The sequence below is a fragment of the Aquarana catesbeiana genome, linkage group LG03, assembly GCF_042186555.1.
Source record: "Aquarana catesbeiana isolate 2022-GZ linkage group LG03, ASM4218655v1, whole genome shotgun sequence".
Taxonomy (NCBI): Eukaryota; Metazoa; Chordata; class Amphibia; order Anura; family Ranidae; genus Aquarana; species Aquarana catesbeiana.
Window position 1 is genome coordinate 305,522,785 of NC_133326.1, and position 19,410 is coordinate 305,542,194.

General features: G+C 39.1%; 1 protein-coding gene across 1 annotated transcript in view; it reads right to left on the reverse strand.

The window, feature by feature from the left end:
• Positions 1–19,410, reverse strand: part of LOC141133958 (dynein axonemal heavy chain 3-like) — a 3,453,856-nt gene that overhangs the window by 157,710 nt on the left and 3,276,736 nt on the right. Inside the window, exons 69-70 of the mRNA XM_073623563.1 lie at positions 16,243–16,319; positions 13,417–13,710 (exon numbers count right to left, since the gene is read on the reverse strand). Coding sequence (XP_073479664.1) covers positions 13,417–13,710; positions 16,243–16,319 — 371 coding nt within the window. The remainder of the gene's footprint in view (positions 1–13,416; positions 13,711–16,242; positions 16,320–19,410) is intronic.

Consider the following 19,410-nt stretch of genomic DNA (forward strand, 5'->3'; position numbering starts at 1 on the left):
ATTTTTTATCACACGGTATTTGTGCAGCGGTGTTTTAAACGCAAATTTTTGGAAAAGTGACACTTTCATGAATTTTAAAAAATCCAAACAGTAAAGTTACCCCAATTTTTTTGTATAATGTGAAAGATGATGTTACGCCAAGTAAATAGATACCAAACATGTCACCCTTTATAATTGTACGCACTCGTGGAATGGCGACGAACTACGGTACCTTTGAATTTCCATAGGCGACGATTTAAAAATTTTTTACGGTTACCAGGTTTGAGCTACAGAGGAGGTCTAGGGCTAGAATTATTGCTCTCACTCTGACGATCGCGGTGATACCTCACATGTGTGGTTTGAACACCGTTTACATATGCGGGCGCGGCTTCCGTATGCGTTTTCTTCGCTGCGCGAGCTCGCGGGGACAGGGGCACTTTAAAAAATTTTTTTTTTTTTATTTAATTTATTTATTTTTGTACTTTATAAATTGTGTTTAAATTTTTTTTTTTTTTTTACTTTTATTGCTGTCACAAGCAATGTAAACATCCCTTGTGACAGTAATATGTGGTGACAGGTACTCTTTATGGAGGGATGGGGGGTCTAAAAGACCCCCCATCCCTCCTTTACACTTCAAAGTATTCAGATCGCTGAAAACGGCGATTCTGAATACTGTGTACTTTTTTAAATTCGGCGCCATTGGCAGCCGAGTAAACGGGAAGTGACGTCATGACGTCGCTTCCGCATTTACAACCAGAAGGCTGGAACAAAGCCGCTCGCAGCTTCGTTCCAGCCCGCCCCCAGCTGCCGAAGGCAGCCGAACGGACACCGGGCCTGCCGATCGCACGGGAGGCCCGGTAACAGCAGCGGGAGGCGGCGGGAGGGGGGGATGTCCCCTCCCGCTCCTCCGGTATAACAGCCGAGCGGCTTTTAGCCGCATCGGTTGTTATACACGGGTAGCCGATCGCCCGCTGTAAACAACGGTACCGGGATGATGTCTGCAGCTGCGGGCATCATCCCGGTATAACCCCGGAAAGCCGAGTACGCATATGTGCGTTCGGTCGGCGGGAAGGGGATAAAAAGCTCTAGTGCAACCAATTGCTTTCAGAAGTCCTATAATTAGTGAAATGATGTCCACCTCTGTGCAATCTAAGTGTCACATGACCTGTCACTACATATACACACCTTTTTGAAAGGCCCCAGAGGCTGCAACACCTAAGCAAGAGACACCACTAACCAAACACTGCCATGAAAATCAAGGAACTCTCCAAACAAGTAAGGGACAATGTTGTTGAGAAGTACAAGTCAGGGTTAGATTATGAAAAAAATATCCACAATCAAATCTATCATAACCAAATGGAAAGAATGTGGCACAACAGCAAACCTGCCAAGAGACGGCCACACACCAAAACTCACGGACCGGGAAAGGAAGGCATTAAGCAGAGAGGCAGCATGGAGACCTAAGAGTTGGGCTTTATGGCAAAGTGGCCAGAAGAAAGCCATTACTTTCAGCAAAAAACAAAATGGCACGTTTTGAGTTTGCGAAAAGGCATGTGGGAGACTCCCAAAATGTATGAACTCTGGTCTGATGAGACTAAAATTTAACTTTTTGTCCATCAAAGAAAATGCTATGTCTGGCGCAAACTCAACACATCACATCACCCAAAGAACACCATCCCCACAGTGAAACATGGTGGTGGCAGCATCATGCCGTGGGGATGTTTTTCAGCAGTCAGAACTGGTAAACTGGTCAGAGTTGAGGGAAAGATGGATGGTGCTAAATACAGGGATATTCTTGAGCAAAACCTGTATCACTGTATGTGATTAGAGACTAGGACAGAGGTTCACCTTCCAGCAGGACAATGACCCCAAACACACTGCTAAAGCAACACTTGAGTGGTTTAAGGGGAAACATGTAAATGTGTTGGAATGGCCTAGTCAAAGCCCAGACCTGAATCCAATAGAAAATCTGTGGTCAGACTTAAAGATTGCTGTTCACAACCACAAACCATCCAACTTGAAGGAGCTGGAGCAGTTTTGCAAGGAGGAATGGGCAAAAATCCCAGTGGTAAGATGTGGCAAGCTCATAGAGACTTATCCAAAGTGACCTGGAGCAAAAAGGCTGCAAAAGGTGGCTTTTCAAAGTATTGACTTTAGGGGGGTGAATGTTATTTTGTCCTATTTGTTGTTTGCGTCACAATAAAAAAAACATCTTCAAAGTTGTGGGCATGTACTGTAAATTAAATTATGCAAATCCTCAAACAATCCATGTTAATTCCAGGTTATGAGGCAACAAAACACGAAAAATGCCAAGGGGGGGGTGAATACTTTTGCAAGGCACGGTAAATCCAAAACTTTATTTTCAATTTAGAGTGTGAAAAATGTTAAAACTTCGGTAAGGTTTTATTGCTGTCTATGTTCTTAATGGGTAGATATACTCTCTACATTTATGGTGACATTGCCACCTAGACAAAAAATGACAGAAGACACAGTTGTGACCAGAACAGGAATAAAGAGGAAATCTTCCAGTGCATAATGGTTGTGGTGACAACCTTTTAAGATGCTTGCTTTGGATTGACTTTTTTCTTGTTATGCCTCCAGGAAACAAAATGAAGAGAGATCTTCCCAATGGGGCATAGACTGAAAAAAATAACTGGGTTTTATTAAAATTGAAAACAAAAAATACATTTTTTTCAGATGTACTTTAAAAGAGATGGCAGTGACCCTCATTCCCAAGTGGATCATCAATCGGGGCCAAAAATGTACAGGTCATGTGACTTGGGTTGCTGATTCATGTGAATCAATCTGCTCATCACCATTGGTTTAAAAGGTCTGAACGTACAGATGCCATCTGTATTATTCCAGGCATATCTATTTGGGAGAAGGGTCCATTGTGTATCTAAAAAAGATTAGATAAGTTTATTTTGTCCTGGGGACATGTTAAAAATTCCTCCGCAATTTGCGTTTGTGGTCAGCACAGAAAAGCCTTTGCTACCAAACTTAGCCTGCTGACTTCCATGGCCCCATGACGATAAGTGATTGAATGATGTTGATTTATCAAACTGTTTACTGCCCCAAAACATTTCTATCCTTTTTTTTCTTAAATCAAAAAAATGTAGAAAAAATATTTCAAAAGCATTGTTATAAAGACCTATTTCTAATAAGCATCTTTATAAAGTGTAACCCTTCCTGTTTTGACAAGTAATGATTGCACAAATATTGTTTACATTTATTGGTAGAAATAGGATCATTAAATTCTATAGCCAAGTTGTCTCTTAATTTACATGGCAACATGCTAAGGAGGCTTGATGGATGTGGAATTTAATGAGAAGATTCCAACTGTTGCATCTGTGCATTTGCTATGCACTTCATGTACTTTATGCCAGCCATGCCTGTTCAGCATTATGCAAAAAACCCTGTTAAGATTCTAGGCATAAAGACTAAAGAGTCAAGTCCCGGAACAATAAGTGGTCCAGGCACAGCTAGATGCATGATGATAGCCAAAGGCAGCATGTGCATAAAACACCTCCTGATCCAACGAGATATTGCTCATTTACAGCCATGGTGCCAAACTATATTTAGAAAATGTATCACACAACTCACATTTCTGAAACAAATGAATTTTGGCAGAAAGACATTTGAATCAAGGGGATTATTTAGTTATGCAAAAGTGATTTTAATTCCCACACCACAATTTTAATAGGTAATATTTTAAACATCCCCTTTGGCACACATCTCCATTTAAAAACCATTCCTTAAAAATGAATTCATTTGTCCAATAAATCAATCCATTGTTTTTTTTCCCTGTTTTGACAAATTTAGATGGACACCTCCCTAAATGTGTAGGCTATCCTATCTTGCTCTGGACATAATGTAATCTCTTTCAGTCCTTCCTATTTCTAAACCCTAATTCTTCTAATGCAGTTCCTGCTGTTTTGCTCAGCTGCAGGGAGAATTGACTGTGGTCGTTTGACAATGACAAGAATCCCTCTTGTCAAATTAAATCACATTTATTGATGTGAAGGTGGAAAGGTAAACTACGGCCAGCTGTGACAACAGAACTTAACTCTTTCACTCCCAGGAGAACAATTAAATAAATATATTCCTTAAAACATCACATTCAAAATGCTATTTTCAGTCACTTTAAGGAAATAGAATTTAAACTGTAACTATGGAAAAAAAAAAAAAAAATTTACATACGGTATATGATGCAGTCTCTCACTGGCATAGTTTTTAGTTTGCTTTCTGACCCCCTGCTCTGTAACATAGTTTTATTACCTTTTGATCCTGCCTATAGATCTGTCCAATTCCTGGAATAGAGTGAAAACACTATTCGCTCTTATATTGAGCAGCAGCCCTGTTATTCTGTGTACAGAATAGTGTAAAGCAGCCCATACATGGAAAAAATGTATTTTCCTCCAACCACAGACAGTGTTGACAGGAAAATTCCTTTCTGACTTGTCATTGTATTCCCCCTGGCGGGAGAAGACAGTGATTATTGCTAATAGCTTTACCAGCTGCTAGCGATAATCAAATGCAAAATCTGTTAGGCTGGTTGTCGATCGATCAACTTGGTACATGCAGCCTGCCAATACATGGTTCGAATCTTGGCCGATTCTGGCTGAACGGGCCAAGATTCCAACTGTCTATGACCAGCCTTAAGCCTAGTACACGCTATCAGTTTTTTTTTTTCGTTCAATCCAGCGGGTTGAACGAAAAAAACTGATAGCTCAGATCAGAGCCGCTGTATTAACAATCCGATCTTAGTACAGTGATCTCCCCTGCTGAGATATTGTGCTCTGACAGGGGTACGGCCCCCCTACCAGAACACATCTATTAACGCTGATCAGGAGCCGGTTGGCTGCTGGTTTTCCAACATGCTTGTCTGACAGAAGCCAGCCAAACCGCCAATTTATGTCAGACCAGCTGTCATACACATGGGCCAAGTGTCGGATGGTTTTTATTGAACTGCCCTATGTCGCCTGGCATTGGGCTCATGTGTACTAGGCTTTATATGGTAGATGTATCTTAAATAGACTTTAAAAAAAGACAAACAAATTAAACCAGCGCAGCACCAGGGTCAAAGCAAGAAAAGAAAACTTCTGTGTTAATGCTTGTGACGGACTGTATCAAATATGCCATTTATGATTTTGCACCTAGTTACACTGTAAGCGTTTAATACCTAAACAAGACACAGAAACAATAATACAGTTCAAATGCAGCAGACCAAAAACTGTTGGAGGGAAGATAAATGATTAGCTGATTGTTACTCTGGCACTCTACAAGTTGTTTCTTCAGAGGATCGCAATAACAAAAAACAGGTGCAGCCTTATGCACATCTGCCTCTTGAATCAATTGCTTTGTGTATAGCAACTCTCACTTTGGTTTATGATTACGTGTAAACAAGTTTTCGAATAGCAATATGTACTTGTTAAAGGAAGCTGGCCCTTTTCCATCATCAAATGACTTGAAATCATCCTTGCGCACAGGAGAACTCTACTTCTCAGAAGACAGAATGGTTGGAAGAAAAATCCAATTCAAAGGTATAATGGGAATACCAGGCCAATTCATTCTTATAGGAAACCCCTTTGTTATTCATTTACTGCATAGACATTATAATCAGGTTATGCCACTATTCACTTGAATATATAACTACACATAAACAATATTCTGCTCAGAGAGAGAGATACTTTTAAAGAAGACTTGTACTAGGGGAACCATGTCTGCTGTTGCTCTTTTCCTTTTAAAATTGCTAAGCCGCCTTTAGGTTTGATACATTTTGAGATCTGGGACCAATGCAGTCAAAACTCTGCCTGCATACTTGTTTTGGCTCAGTGGCTCAGAAAGTATTGAATTCACTGGATTAACATGACAGCTGGCTAACTAGCATTTTCCAAAGGAGAAGTCAGCAATGGTAGTGTAAGTATTTTTCTGAGTACAGGAGTTGTAAAGTCAGAAGGTTTTTTTTATCTTAATGCATTCTATGTTTCTACAGAAACATGCCAACAGGAGAAGAGAGCAGAAAGAGTAGGGGAATTGTCTCATTAGTGTGATGCTGCTCCTTTATAGTCAAGTAGCAGGCTGGGCTGTATTCCTGAACTCGATCTCAAAAATAGCTCACAAATAATTTGGAAGGTAAAACATTTTACTTGAGTATTTCAGCTGTGTTTTTACAGTAGCTGCTTGCCTGGAGCTTTACACCTCACTCCAGGCTAAATTTGAGCCCCATTACTTTCCCCTTTGAGCCCTATATTAATATTTTACCTTACACTGGGATTACTGATGACATCAAGCCATTAGAGAACAGGCAGTCAACAACCACAGGCTCAATAAGGGCTCATAGTTATGGTAATCCTTTAGGAATGTGTGTTTTTTTCTATACACTAGTAGGTGCGTGTGTTTGAATAGCAAATGTAGCATTTGGCAAGTTACTTCAGCTCAGTTCATTCAGACCCCTTTCACACTGGGGCTACCTGAGAATTAGCGGTAAAGCACCGCTCATTCTAGCGGTGCTTTACCGCTGTTCAAGCGGTACTTTTCAGCTGCTAGCAGGGCGATTGTAAGCCCCATTAACGGTCGAAGAAGGGGTTAAAAATGCCCATGTTGCGGCATGATTTTCAGGATCTTCAGAAGCACTGCCCATTCATTGCAATGGGCAGGGGCGTTTTGGGAGTGGTGTATACACGGTTCCTAAAACAACAGGACTTTTTCTAACTTGCTGCAAGATCACCGCCCCAGAGTGAAAGCACTCAGGCTTTCACATTCGGGCAGCATGGGAGGCAGTTTTCAGGTGGTTTACAGGTGCTATTTCTAGCGCTAAAACGCCTGAAAACTGCCTCTGTGTATAAGGGATCTCAAAGAAATGCAGGAGAATGCAAGGCAGGTCAAACAAATTACCATGTACTCTGCTCAATTAAAGTCAATATGATTTCGCTGACCTGCATTTGAAGTGCATTTCAAATACATGTCAAATGCAGGAAAACAATGCCTTTCGACATGAGCCCTAAAACATTAATGGTGACATAAAGTGTACTGCTCATAAACAAGTGCCATAGGTTGCGGTAGTTTTCTATTTCTGGTGAGATTATTTGTTGTCCTCCATGCTACCATTAGACAGCCTTGTCTCCTGAGCTATACCTAAAAAGTACATATAGTTGCATTAACTTTATATCTGGTAAATAGCAATGTAAGCAGCCTATGACAAGTGTTTTCAGGATACTGATGTACATGTTTTTTGTATTTTTATTTTGCATGTGTAGCCAGGTAGCATTGTAGCATTGCCCCTTCAAGGATGGGGAGTGGGTGAGTGTGCTGCTTGGCACAGACTCTGGCTCTGAGAAGAGCTCACTCACACTGCTGTGCCATTGTAAATGTCTGTGTCTCTCCCCTCTCCAAAGAGAGACAGTTGTCACCTTGAATGGGCAAAATGACTGCCGCTATACTTCAGTTCTGCTGCTGAATGTGCAAGCTCACCTGTCCGCCAATCCGCCATTAACCCAAAGAGAGTCCATTCTGCTTTGATCCTGTCGAGCAGGATGGTGATTGATATGGATCACTGAGTGATGTGATTATTGACGGTACATGGTGGGACTTTTTGGGGGACTTTTCTTTAATTTTTTTTAAAGACTTGTCAAAAATCGTGTCGGTGTCTTTATTTACACTTTTTTTGTGATTAAGTATTGTGCACTATGTACCAACAGACCTCAACAACCACCGGCCAGGTCTTAAATTCGGGCCGGCCCAAACCATGTTTTCTTTGTTCCCCCTTGACATTCATACCAGATCCTCATCAGGAATAAGGGAAAGCTATGTAATTTTACGGGGAACTCCATGCTTGCTTTTTTGTGGGGGTCCACTATAGCAGACTCCCGTCTGGAAAAAGGGACGCCTTGCAGTCTGTTTGCAAACAGAAGTAAAGCAGTTGAAGCTGCCATTTGCTGGCAATTGTAATGGCATTTTTTACTTTGTAAATGGCAGTTTTGCTGTACAAGGTTGTATACATCATACAGATGCACCGCTTCACATGTACTTTAAAGGCATCCCCAGGCATTAAAGAAACTCTGCATTTTTAATTTAGCTCTTAAAGCATTACTAAAGATGCTGCTTCTCCCAAACTGAATTTTTCCATTTTGTTCTGCTTTGGTAAATGTTACTAGAGCAGTGCCCAGTCCCCCATGCCATTTGTTTGCCATTCCCTTGACTATTAGCTGAGCAAATAACCATTCATTACTCATTTTTAACATCTGGCTCATTTTGAATTCAATGAGGTTTGGATGCAGCATGTTCACCGAACCCACCCCAAACCAAACCCAGGTACATTTGACTCATCCCTATTGACTACATGTTTGTTTTCAAGATAACAGAAAACAGCTTTACTTCAGCAAAGAAGCAGCAAAACAAAGTCTTGCTTACTGCAGCACAAAGAACACAATTCATACAGCAGGCTTTTGCTCAGCCTAAACAGATCACAGTCTGCTGAGTGAATTGTCCAAGTGTTCTCACACAGCAAACACTATGTATGTTCACCCTCCACAGTATTTTTAAGGGATTGTCCAGACTAAGTTTATTTTCCTCATGGATAAATTCAGTTAATTGCAATGACACACAAAAAACAATAGTTTTTTATATGTCATGTTCGCGCCAGAATGCAATGTTTCACTGCGTTCTAGAACTGTGCAATATTAGGCAACATGTTTGCATATTACTGCACCTCTCTGGATGGCACTGCATGTCACTGTCACCTCACACCAAGCACAGCACACCACGGTGCTGTACAGTGTTATAAGTGAAGTGTCACTTTGTATACTTCACATAAGGCTGAAACAAAAAAAGGCATATTGTATGATGCGATACATCACACCACCCCCAGTCATATTGCTCTGCTGTCCAAAACAGACTCTGGTTTCGCATGCAGGCAAGTATAATTTAAGTATCTTTCACAACCCCTTCCTGTGAGACCTCCCAGCGCTTTTAACAAGTCAAGTATTCTGTTGGTGGACCTCTGGACTGAGGTGGCCAGTATGCGGTCCGACCCAATCATTTCCACAGCCCAAGTGCGAGGCTCACATATATATATATATATATATATATATATACACACGCATACATACATACACACAGTGTATCTATATGTATATGTGTGTATATATATATATATATATATATATATATATAACACTATTGTTCTATGTTCATTGTGGAAGAAAATAGCAGCATAGAGAAGAAAATCCAGCTTGCTCCATTAACATTTCAACTAAAGACTAAGCTGTCAGGATAGAAATTTTAGGTGTTGCAACTGCTGCATAATCACAAGATCAGAGGCCACCTGAAATCTCCCATTTGCTGCTTGTCAACTACATGACCTCACACCCTGCCTCCCACCTTTTGAGTGTGCATTGAGGGATTTCAGGAAGTTCATGTGCAGCAACTGTGCCTGGAACACAAGCCAAAATGCCAAGGTTATCAAAAAGCTAGGTAAAGCTAAATTGAATAACCTTGTACAGTATAATAATAAGGATTGAATATAGTCAGTTTTCTAGACACAGTTAAACACAAATGGTTGTCTTTAAGTCTAGATTTTTTTTTTTGCTGTGATTCGTTGGAACTCCTAATTATACATTAGTTGAATTTTACTAACTTAACCTTTTAATGAGAGAAGACAGTGCTTACAATATCCATGTAGTTTTCTACATAAGTAGAAAACATATAATATTTCTAATTCTTGATGAAAATTCATGAAAAAGGTCACTCATATAAAACCCAAACAGTGCTCAGTGTCACTCGTTAAACAGTAATTTAGGTGTCACAAAAGGTGATATCACTCTTCCACAATATGCCCCAAATCCTCACACCACACTCACTAGATTAAAATGACTTCTTGAATTAGCAAGAAAGTCAAACTGCGCAAGGGGTATCCCACTTGGTAAGCACCTTTCCAGAATTCCATGTTTGCTGGTGTCTCTTTAAGATCTCATCCTGAAGACATCGCAGTTTAATGACAAAACTCATAGGACAGGCCCTCCAGTGATGCCCCTTCCACTGTCTGGAACGCACACTGGTGAGCACAGCAGCAATTCCTGGAGTAAACATGAGTTTACTCTTTGCTATTGTAAGTTCATTTGATTTTGCCTATTTAATATACAATTTTACACTATGAGAAGCTCTCCCCCTTTGTTTCTTCCTGGACATGTTGGGCATCCATAATTACCACATGGGATTCTGGAGAGGTAGCTACCAAGTGGGATATTCCTTGTTTCTTTTGCGCAATTTGACTTTCTTGTTTATTCAAAAAGTAATTTTGACCTGGTGAGTGCAGTGTGAGGATTTGGGGCACATTTGAGTAGAAGAGTGCTATCACCTTTTGTAACACTTACTGTTCAACAAGGAACACTGATCCCCAATCACTGTTTTTTTATGTGTGACATTTTTCATTCATTTTCACTAAGAATTAGAAATGTTATATGTTTTCTACTTATGTTGAAAACTGCACAGATATTGTAAGCGCTGTCTTCTCTCATTAGAGGGTTAAGTTAGGGATTTTTGGACATTATGGGGGAGATTTACTAAACCTGGTACAGTAACAAATCTTCTACGTATTATTGTCAAAGCTTAATTGAAAATGCTGAAATTAGAAGCTGATTGGTTATTATGGACCGCTACACCAGATTCTGTCTGCACCAGTATTAGTAAATCCCCTCCTAAATGTATTGTGGCAGCAGCTGTTTATTGTTTTCACATACATTTTTTTTGTCACTATAGCGCGGGTGAGTGGACATTAGTTGCATTTCGGTTGTATGAGGCATGATAAAATATATATGGTAATTTGCGGTTTGTGCCTGTTTCTATATACTTGCAAGCATGCCAGAAGAAGTGTCAGACAATGTGCTGTACATTTATGAAACTAGAACGATGACATATTGAACAAGTCATTACATGGCGCAGAATATTCTTGCAATAGTTCAGCTATCTTTCAATCACGACAAGGTTACTCTACAGCAGACATACAACAAAATAAACTGGAAGATGAAAAATCTGAGTGATGTGACTGGATTTTTGTTGGCATACATGTCAAGAGACCTCTCAGCACAGCTGCAAAGAGAATTTCCCCTATGCTAGGAACTATCATTTCTGTTGACATTTTGATGATGGAGCATGAAAACAAGGGATCCCATTCTTTGGATTAGCATTCTCTTCTTTGTATTTAATATGAACCCTGCCAATTGCAGTGGACAAGATGTAGAGATTAAAAGGTCAGTTTTCATTATTTATTGCCCCAATTTCACAGTATTGTCACTGCTGTTGTTGGGCTGTTTATGAATATATCAAGTAAACACTTTTTTGGACATTAAATGGTTTGGTTATAAAAAGGCATGCACTCATATAATATTTATAAAACAATTAATTGTTGCTCATAAAGTTGCTGGCATATTTCCAGACATGGTTTATGTTGTGATTTAAAAACAGAATGTTAAAATGATCATAATTTCAGTTTTATGACCAATTTTATACTTTAAGGCAAATCAAAAAACGATCAACACTATATGAGTTTTTTACCTTGTATAATAAGCCTGAATAGGCTTTTGAAAAATCAAAGAAAGAAAAAGATTTGGAAAAAAAATCTCCATGATTATTCAAGGAATATGCTTAAAAATACAACCCAAATTATTTGTATTGGGATGTACTAATATAGCAGAAGTAGCATCCCATTCAAGTTTACGGGACGGGTAGCACAGCAGTAGATTTTTAATGACCAGGCTGCAAAAAACATAAAAAACAGCAGAAATTAGAGGGAGGGCCCCAATCTGTGTATAGAGGGGCTAGGGGAGGCAGCTTCTGTAAGTGTTGGATGTGTGCTGTGAGCTGTAGTTCCATCCTCTGGCTTCTGTGTCACTACAGGGCTTGGCAGTGATGTAGAGGTTAGAAGATGGAACCACAGCACACAGCAGGGGGCACAGGCATGCATATACAAGGAATGTAATAGCAGGCATTTTGTGATGTCTGCTCTTAGGCAGGACTTGTATTAATAAACATTTACAATGGCTGAAAGGTTCACTTCATATATAATGTCTTTACTGGATGCTTCAACTGTGTTCTTCTGTAACTGAGTTATATTGCTAATGTAACTTATACTACTTATATAAACTAAGTAAAGGGCATGGTTATCTTATCATTTAATGAAAGTCATGAACTGAGATTATGTTCTAAAGGAACATAAAGGAATTGAAGAGGGATCACATGCTTTTACATGTTTAGATCTATATGACAAGTGCAAAATGCACGAGCCGCTATATTAAAGCTGAACTTTGGGCACAAGAACTTTAATTTAAATATATTTATCAATAGCCACAAAGGATATAAACCCACTTTGCGTATACCAAATGCCTTTGCAAACCTAAATATTACCTGATAAATGTAGCAGTGATATTATCACTGTGCTGTACATAGCCTGTGTAGAGAGAAGAGCTGTGTGAGGGGCCCAGCAGCTCCACCAACTACAGGCTGCCTGCAGAAAACAACAGGAGGGGGTGGAGACAAGACTAATCACCCTGCATAAGAAAACAGCAGCAGTGACCAGTCTTTATTACAGGAAGTACTTGTACAGAGCTAAAGATTCACACTGGAATCCTGCACAGATCTGGAAGAAATACACATAGGGGTTGATTTACTAAAGGGAAAAAGACTGTGCAAAGTGCAGTTGCTCCAGAGCTTAGTAAATGAGTAGAAGCTCTGCTGACATCCACTATCCAATCATGTTCAAGCAAAAATTCATTCTTTTTATTTTCCTTGCACGTGAATGGGTACTCTTTGCAGGGTAAAGCCTTACCTCATTTACTAAGCTCTAGAGCAACTGCACTTGCAGAGGGCAACTGCACTTTGCAAAGTGCACAGTCTTTTTGCCTTTAGTAAATCAATCCCATAGACACCAAGATTCAAGCAAGAATACACATGCTTCTTGTATTTACACAGCATTTGTTTTTGCCTGGACTTCAGCATAAAATCGAAAGGCATTTGTTATAACTTTGACTCAAGACACATATGGCCAAATCAGAAAGATTAATGTTGGTCTGCAGCAGGTTGACAACTACAACTATGGAGATCTTTTGTATAGATAATTATTAAACGAAACCTTCCTAGAAAAGAAATCCCCATTATAAATTCAAATATTTCTTTGACACCAGAGTTCCTCCTCTTCTCACCACAGAGCGTCTATTGAAAGCATTTTAACTAAGCACTGAATCCCAGCAACAAAGGGATTTATTAGTTAACTAACCACATATTATTTGAAACTGAAAAGCATAACTATTGAAGTCATTAATGAATACCGCATTGATACTGGTTTTAACATCAATTGTCCTCCTTTCCAGTCAAGCTTTGTGAATGTTGGTCCTAGACACTAATAAGCTTGTTGAATGCACTGACACAGTAAAAGAAGCCTACCTTTGGTTTATTACAGCCATTAAAGAAAGCCGGATTGCAAATTGGATCACTGAGGTATGACTTGAGCAGGTTTGCCCTTAGTCCCTTTGGGGGTTCATTGGTCATCTTTATTCCATTTTGTAGGACTGATACAGGAAAATCTTGGGAGGGGTAACTAGTCAGCCATAAGCGAAAGCTAGACTTGGTCTTTTCAGGATCTGTGATCACTTCTTCACAGATGTGTTCAAGCTCTGTGAGCCAACTTGTGGCCAAGTGGCAGTTCTGAAGCACGACCCAAGTTCCTTCTTCTGCTGCCTGCAATAATGCACCAATATTTTGAATAATAAGTTAACAAGCAAATTATTCACCTGTCAACAGATAAAATTAACAGTGAATCCCAAACAATCTGGAGAAAACCCAAACACAATTATTATCCGAGAAATTAAGTTATACAGACTCCGTGACCTTTAATCAATCATCCAACTGTTAATGTTAATTCCCTGATTTAAAAATCATAGACATATTTGCATTTTAATGGGTATTAAATGAGTGTCATTGTGAAGAAATAATAGATGCTTGGCCTTTTGATACAATTTCTCTGTAATATATTTATGAGATATGAAAAAGTAAAAGAAAGTGCAAAAGTTACCTGCGTAAAATATTTCGTATATTATTGCAGAGCTGCAGTTAAAAGTAACTTGTTATGTGCATTGTGAGATTTATATACTCTTTAAAGGGGATATTTCGCCAAAAGTAGTACTGTTACATACTGCAGTTCACTGATTAGAAAAAGTAATATGTTTCCTCCAAGTTTGTCAGTAGTGTAGTACAAAATTAACTTTGGGCACATCTGTGTTACATAATTATCTTCCATGTCCATGCATGGTGGTCAGCTCCAAGTTGCCTTCATGAAACTTTCTATCAATGGGGTAGATTTACTAAATACAAATAGACTGTGCCCTTTGCAAGTGCAGTTGCATTCCCAGAGCTTAGTAAATGTGGTAAAGCTCTGCTGATCGGTATCATCCAATCTTGTGCATAAAAAAATCCTTTTAGAAAAATTTTCCTTGCACCTTATTTGGTATTCTTTACAAAGGGGGTTATTTACGAAAGGCAAATCTACTTTGCACTACAAGTGCAAACTACAAGAGCAAAGTGCACTTGAAATTGCACTGAAAGTGCACTTGGAAGTGCAGTCGCTGTAAATCTGAGGGGAAGATCTGAAATGAGGAGAAGCTCTGCTGATTTTATCATCCAATCATGTGCAAGCTAAAATGCTGTTTTTTATTTCCCTTGCATGTCCCCCTCGGATCTACAGTGACTTTACTTCCAAGTGCACTTTCAGTGCAATTTCAAGTGCACTTTGCACTTGTAGTTTGCACTTGTAGTCCAAAGTGAATTTGCCTTTTCGTAAATAACCCCCAAAGTGAGACTTTGCCACATTTACTAAGGACAATTAGTAGAGCTGCACTTTGCAGACTGCAACTGCACTTGCAAAGGGCACAATCTATTTGCCTATATATATAGTATATCAACTTTAATGTGTCCAAAAGGGTACCAAAAAAATCATATACAAAAATGATAAATTTACTCTAGAGGTAGACAAATTTTGGGGCCTTCCCCATTCAATTACTGACCAAGTAAAAACACTAAATTCCTGTTTACTGATTTCCAGCTAGACAAAAAAGAGCCATGTCCAAGTTTACAAGGAAGTGAGAGGGAATCTCAAAACCCATGTGATTCACATGTACTAGAAATGGGCCTTTAGACCCCAGAGAACCCTTGTGAATTGAGTCATCTCATGAATTTCAACTTAATATGTAAAAACTTGCATCTAAATGTGCCTAATTAAATAAACGCTAACACCGAACATGACTCGCAAATATGCTTTTACAAGCATGCTTTTTATAAATACTGTAGGTTCTTTGGTGAAATAGGAAAATCCAAATTAAACTTGCAGCATCTGTTGAGGTAAAAGATATTTTATTAACACTATGACGTTCATCTTATTTACATATGATATCAGACATTTTAGGCTAAGCTATGCTATGCTTTAATGCATAGAAGTCATAATTAAAAAAAATATTTTGAATAATAGCCTTTCCCTAGAGCTGTAGATGAATTCTGAAAGCAAGGTTAGTTTTAAGTGGGACTTTTAATGCAAAAATAATTAAGGTGTACTATAACGTATATGATGGTTTTAGAATGCATTGCTTTCAATTTAATAACTTATTATGAATGTATGCTTTTATGTGGAGGACGGTGTCACCTAACAAAAGTTTTGCAGTGTTTCAACACACGGATAGGTAAAGTATCTTATCGTATGTATTCAGTTCTGGCAAGGCCATAATACATAGACAGTATGTATGATGCCTGGCTAACAATTTATGTTGGTACAAAAATGTTACTTTTAGTCTTATGTTATCGTATTGGGTCTCATAAATATCCCACTTACCCTGCTTGAGTATCAATTCACTGATATTTTACTCATCAACTACACATTTTTTTTACTTTTTTCTACTAACACATTTGGCTTGCTTATAATAGTTTACTGCCAACACATAACAATATGATAGTTTACTACATTTTCTGTTGTTAGATTTAAGTAGTCAATGTGATTACTGTATGTCGAGGTGACCTATCTACTTTACTGAACCAATTTTTCTTTAAAAAGACTTATTACCCAAACCACTTTTTTATTATCAAAATTAATAAAGGAATGTGTTCACTATTACATGGAAAACATTTTTTTTTTTTTCTGTACAAATCTTTGTGTAAGTGCCAGTCTCGCTACAATATCTCCCAAGCTTCTGCTTTACCACTTTATAGCACTTTATAGCACTTTACCTTTTCAATCATTTTTCGAGCAATAGGACCTTGGCCTTGGCCTAGAGAAATAGTCTGAAGATTGATACCGCCCATGTCTGAAAATAAAATGTGTAAGTGGTTACATTTATGGCCAGTACTTTGATGTTAAAGCAATGAAGTTCAGGATAAGAAAAAAAATAGTAATTGTACATTTAAAATACAATAGCCACATAAGGAAGTACAACCTCACATTGGTTTTATAGCTGCTGGGCGGCTGGTTTGCTTAAAACAAAACTCCAATCATACAGTATATATAAAAAAAAACATATCTACTATATACAGTATATATATATATATATATATATATATATATATATATATATATATATATATATATATATATATATACACACTATATTATCAAAAGTATTGGGACACCTGCCTTTACAAGCACATGAACTTTAATGGTATCCCACTCTTAGTCCGTAGGGTTCAATATTGCGTTGGCCCACCCTTTGCACCTATAACAGATTCAACTCTTTTGGGAAAGCTCTCTGTAAGGTTTAGGAGTGTGTCTATGGGAATATTTGACCATTCTTCCAGAAGCGCATTTGTGAGGTCAGGCACTAATGTGGATGAGAAGGCCTGGCTCACAGTCTCCACTCTAATTCATCCCAGAAGTGTTCTATCAGGTTGAGGTCAGGACTCTGTGCAGTCCAGTCAAGTTCATCCACCCCAAACTCACTCATCCATGTCATCCATGTTCATATTTTTTCATACATCTATGACTTAATTCCAGAACTCCCATGTCTCTCATTTAGGTTAATTTTATATCACAAGCAGGTATAGTATATAATGGTAAAAAAGTGAAGTGCTGGAGGATCATCTGGAGGATGTTAAGCAATGATTGTGACCATTCTATCTTGCTAAGCTCTGTAAGACCTACAGTATCTGTTTACACAGGGGTCATTGTAATCTGGCAAGGAGCTGCAGTGTACAGTATCTCACAAAAGTGAGTACACCCCCACATTTTTGTAAATATTTTAGTATATGTTTTCATGTGACAGCACTGAAAAAATTACACTTTGCTACAATGTAAATTTGTGGGTGTACAGCTTGTACAGCTTGTATAACAGTGTAAATTTGCTGTCCCCTCAAAATAACTCAGCACACAACCATTAATGTCTAAACTGGTGGCAACAAAAATGAGTACACCCCTAAGTGAAACTGTCTGAATTGGGCCCAATTAGCCATTTCCCTCCCCGATGTCATGTGATATGTCATGTGATATGTTAGTGTTACAAGGTCTCAGGAGTGAATGGAGAGCAGGTGTGTTAAATTTGGTATTATCGCTCTCACTCTCTCATACTGGTCACTGGAAGTTCAACATGGCACCTCATGGCAAAGAACTCTCTGAGGATCTGAAAAAATGAGGATCTGAAAAAGGAATTGTTACTCTAAATAAAGATGGCCTAGGTCAGTGATGGTGAACCTTGGCATCCCAGATGTTTTAGAACTACATTCCCCATGATGCTCTGGCACTCTGCAGTGTAGTGGAGCATCATGGGAAATATAGTTTCAAAACATCTGGGGTGCTAAGGTTCGCCATCACTGGCCTAGGCTATAAGAAGATTGCCAAGACCCTGAAACTGAGTTGCAGAACAGTGGCCAAGACCATACAGAGGTTTAACAGGACAGGTTCCACTGAGAACAGGCCCGCCATAGTCAACCAAAGAAGTTGAGTGCACGTGCTCAGCGTCATATCCAGAGGTTGTCTTTGGGAAATAGATGTATAAGTGCTGCCAGCATTGCTGCAGAGGTTGAAGGGGTGGGGGGTCATCCTGTCAGTGCTCAGATCATACGCAGCACACTGCATCAAATTGGTCTGCATGGCTGTCATCCCAGAAGGAAGCCTCTTCTAAAGATGATGCACAAGAAAGCCCGCAAACAGTTTGCTGAAGACAAGCAGACTAAGGACATGGATTACTGGAACCATTTCCTGTGGTCTGATGAGACCAAGATAAACTTATTTGGTTCAGATGGTGTCAAGCATGTGTGGTGGCAACCAGGTGAGGAGTACAAAGACATGTTTGTCTTGCCTACAGTTAAGCATGGTGGTGGGAGTGCCATGGTCTGGGGCTGCATGATTACTGCCAGCACTGGGGAGCTACAGTTCATTGAGGGAACCATGAATGCCAACATGACATACTGCCAATAGTGACATACTGAAGCAGAGAATGATCCTTCCCTTCAGAGACTGGGCCGCAGGGCAGTATTCCAACATGATAACGACCCCAAACACACCTCCAAGATGACCACTACCTTGCTAAAGAAGCTCAGGGTAAAGGTGATGGACTGGCCAAGCATGTCTCCAGATTTAAACCCTATTGAGCATCTGTAGGGCATCCTCAAATGGAAGGTGGAGGAGCACAAGGTCTCTAACATCCACCAGTTCTGTGGTGTCGTCGTGGAGGAGTGGAAGAGGACTCCAGTGGCAACCTGTGAAGCTCTGATGAACTCCATGCCCAAGAGGGTTAAGGTGGTGCTGGAAAATAATGGTGGCCACGCAAAATATTGACACTTTGGGCCCAATTTGGACATTTTCGCTTAGGGGTGTACTCACTTTTGTTGCCAGCTGTTTAGACATTAATGGTCAGTTATTAGTCAGTTATTTTGAGGGGGCAGCAAATTTACACAGTTATACAAGTTGTACACTCACTACTTTACATTGTAGAAAAGTGTCATTTCTTCAGTGTTGTCACATGGAAAGATATAATAAAATATATACAAAAATGTGAGGGTGTACTCACTTTTGTGAGATACTGTATGTCCTTACACCAAGTATTTTTTTTTTATTGGTTGGAATCCATTGACACATGGATTTTTTAAACACATGATGGTGTTTCACATCTTGGATTAAGAAGGTTTTTTTGTTGTTTGTCAATCTTTTTTAGGCACATTTTTTATCTATTATTCACCATGGACTTTAATTGATTATTTTATTCACAAGACTTTTTTTATATACATAAATTATGTAATTTATGTTTATTTATCACTACATATGCTAAGTTTATTACGTACAGTATGTTATGTGACTTTTTAGTGCTGCACTTTATTACCATATAAGTCCTTAGAGTTTACGTATCAAAACTCTTTCTGCTGGCAGCTATTGTTGTCGAACCCAAGCACAGTGTTTTTCTGTTTTTT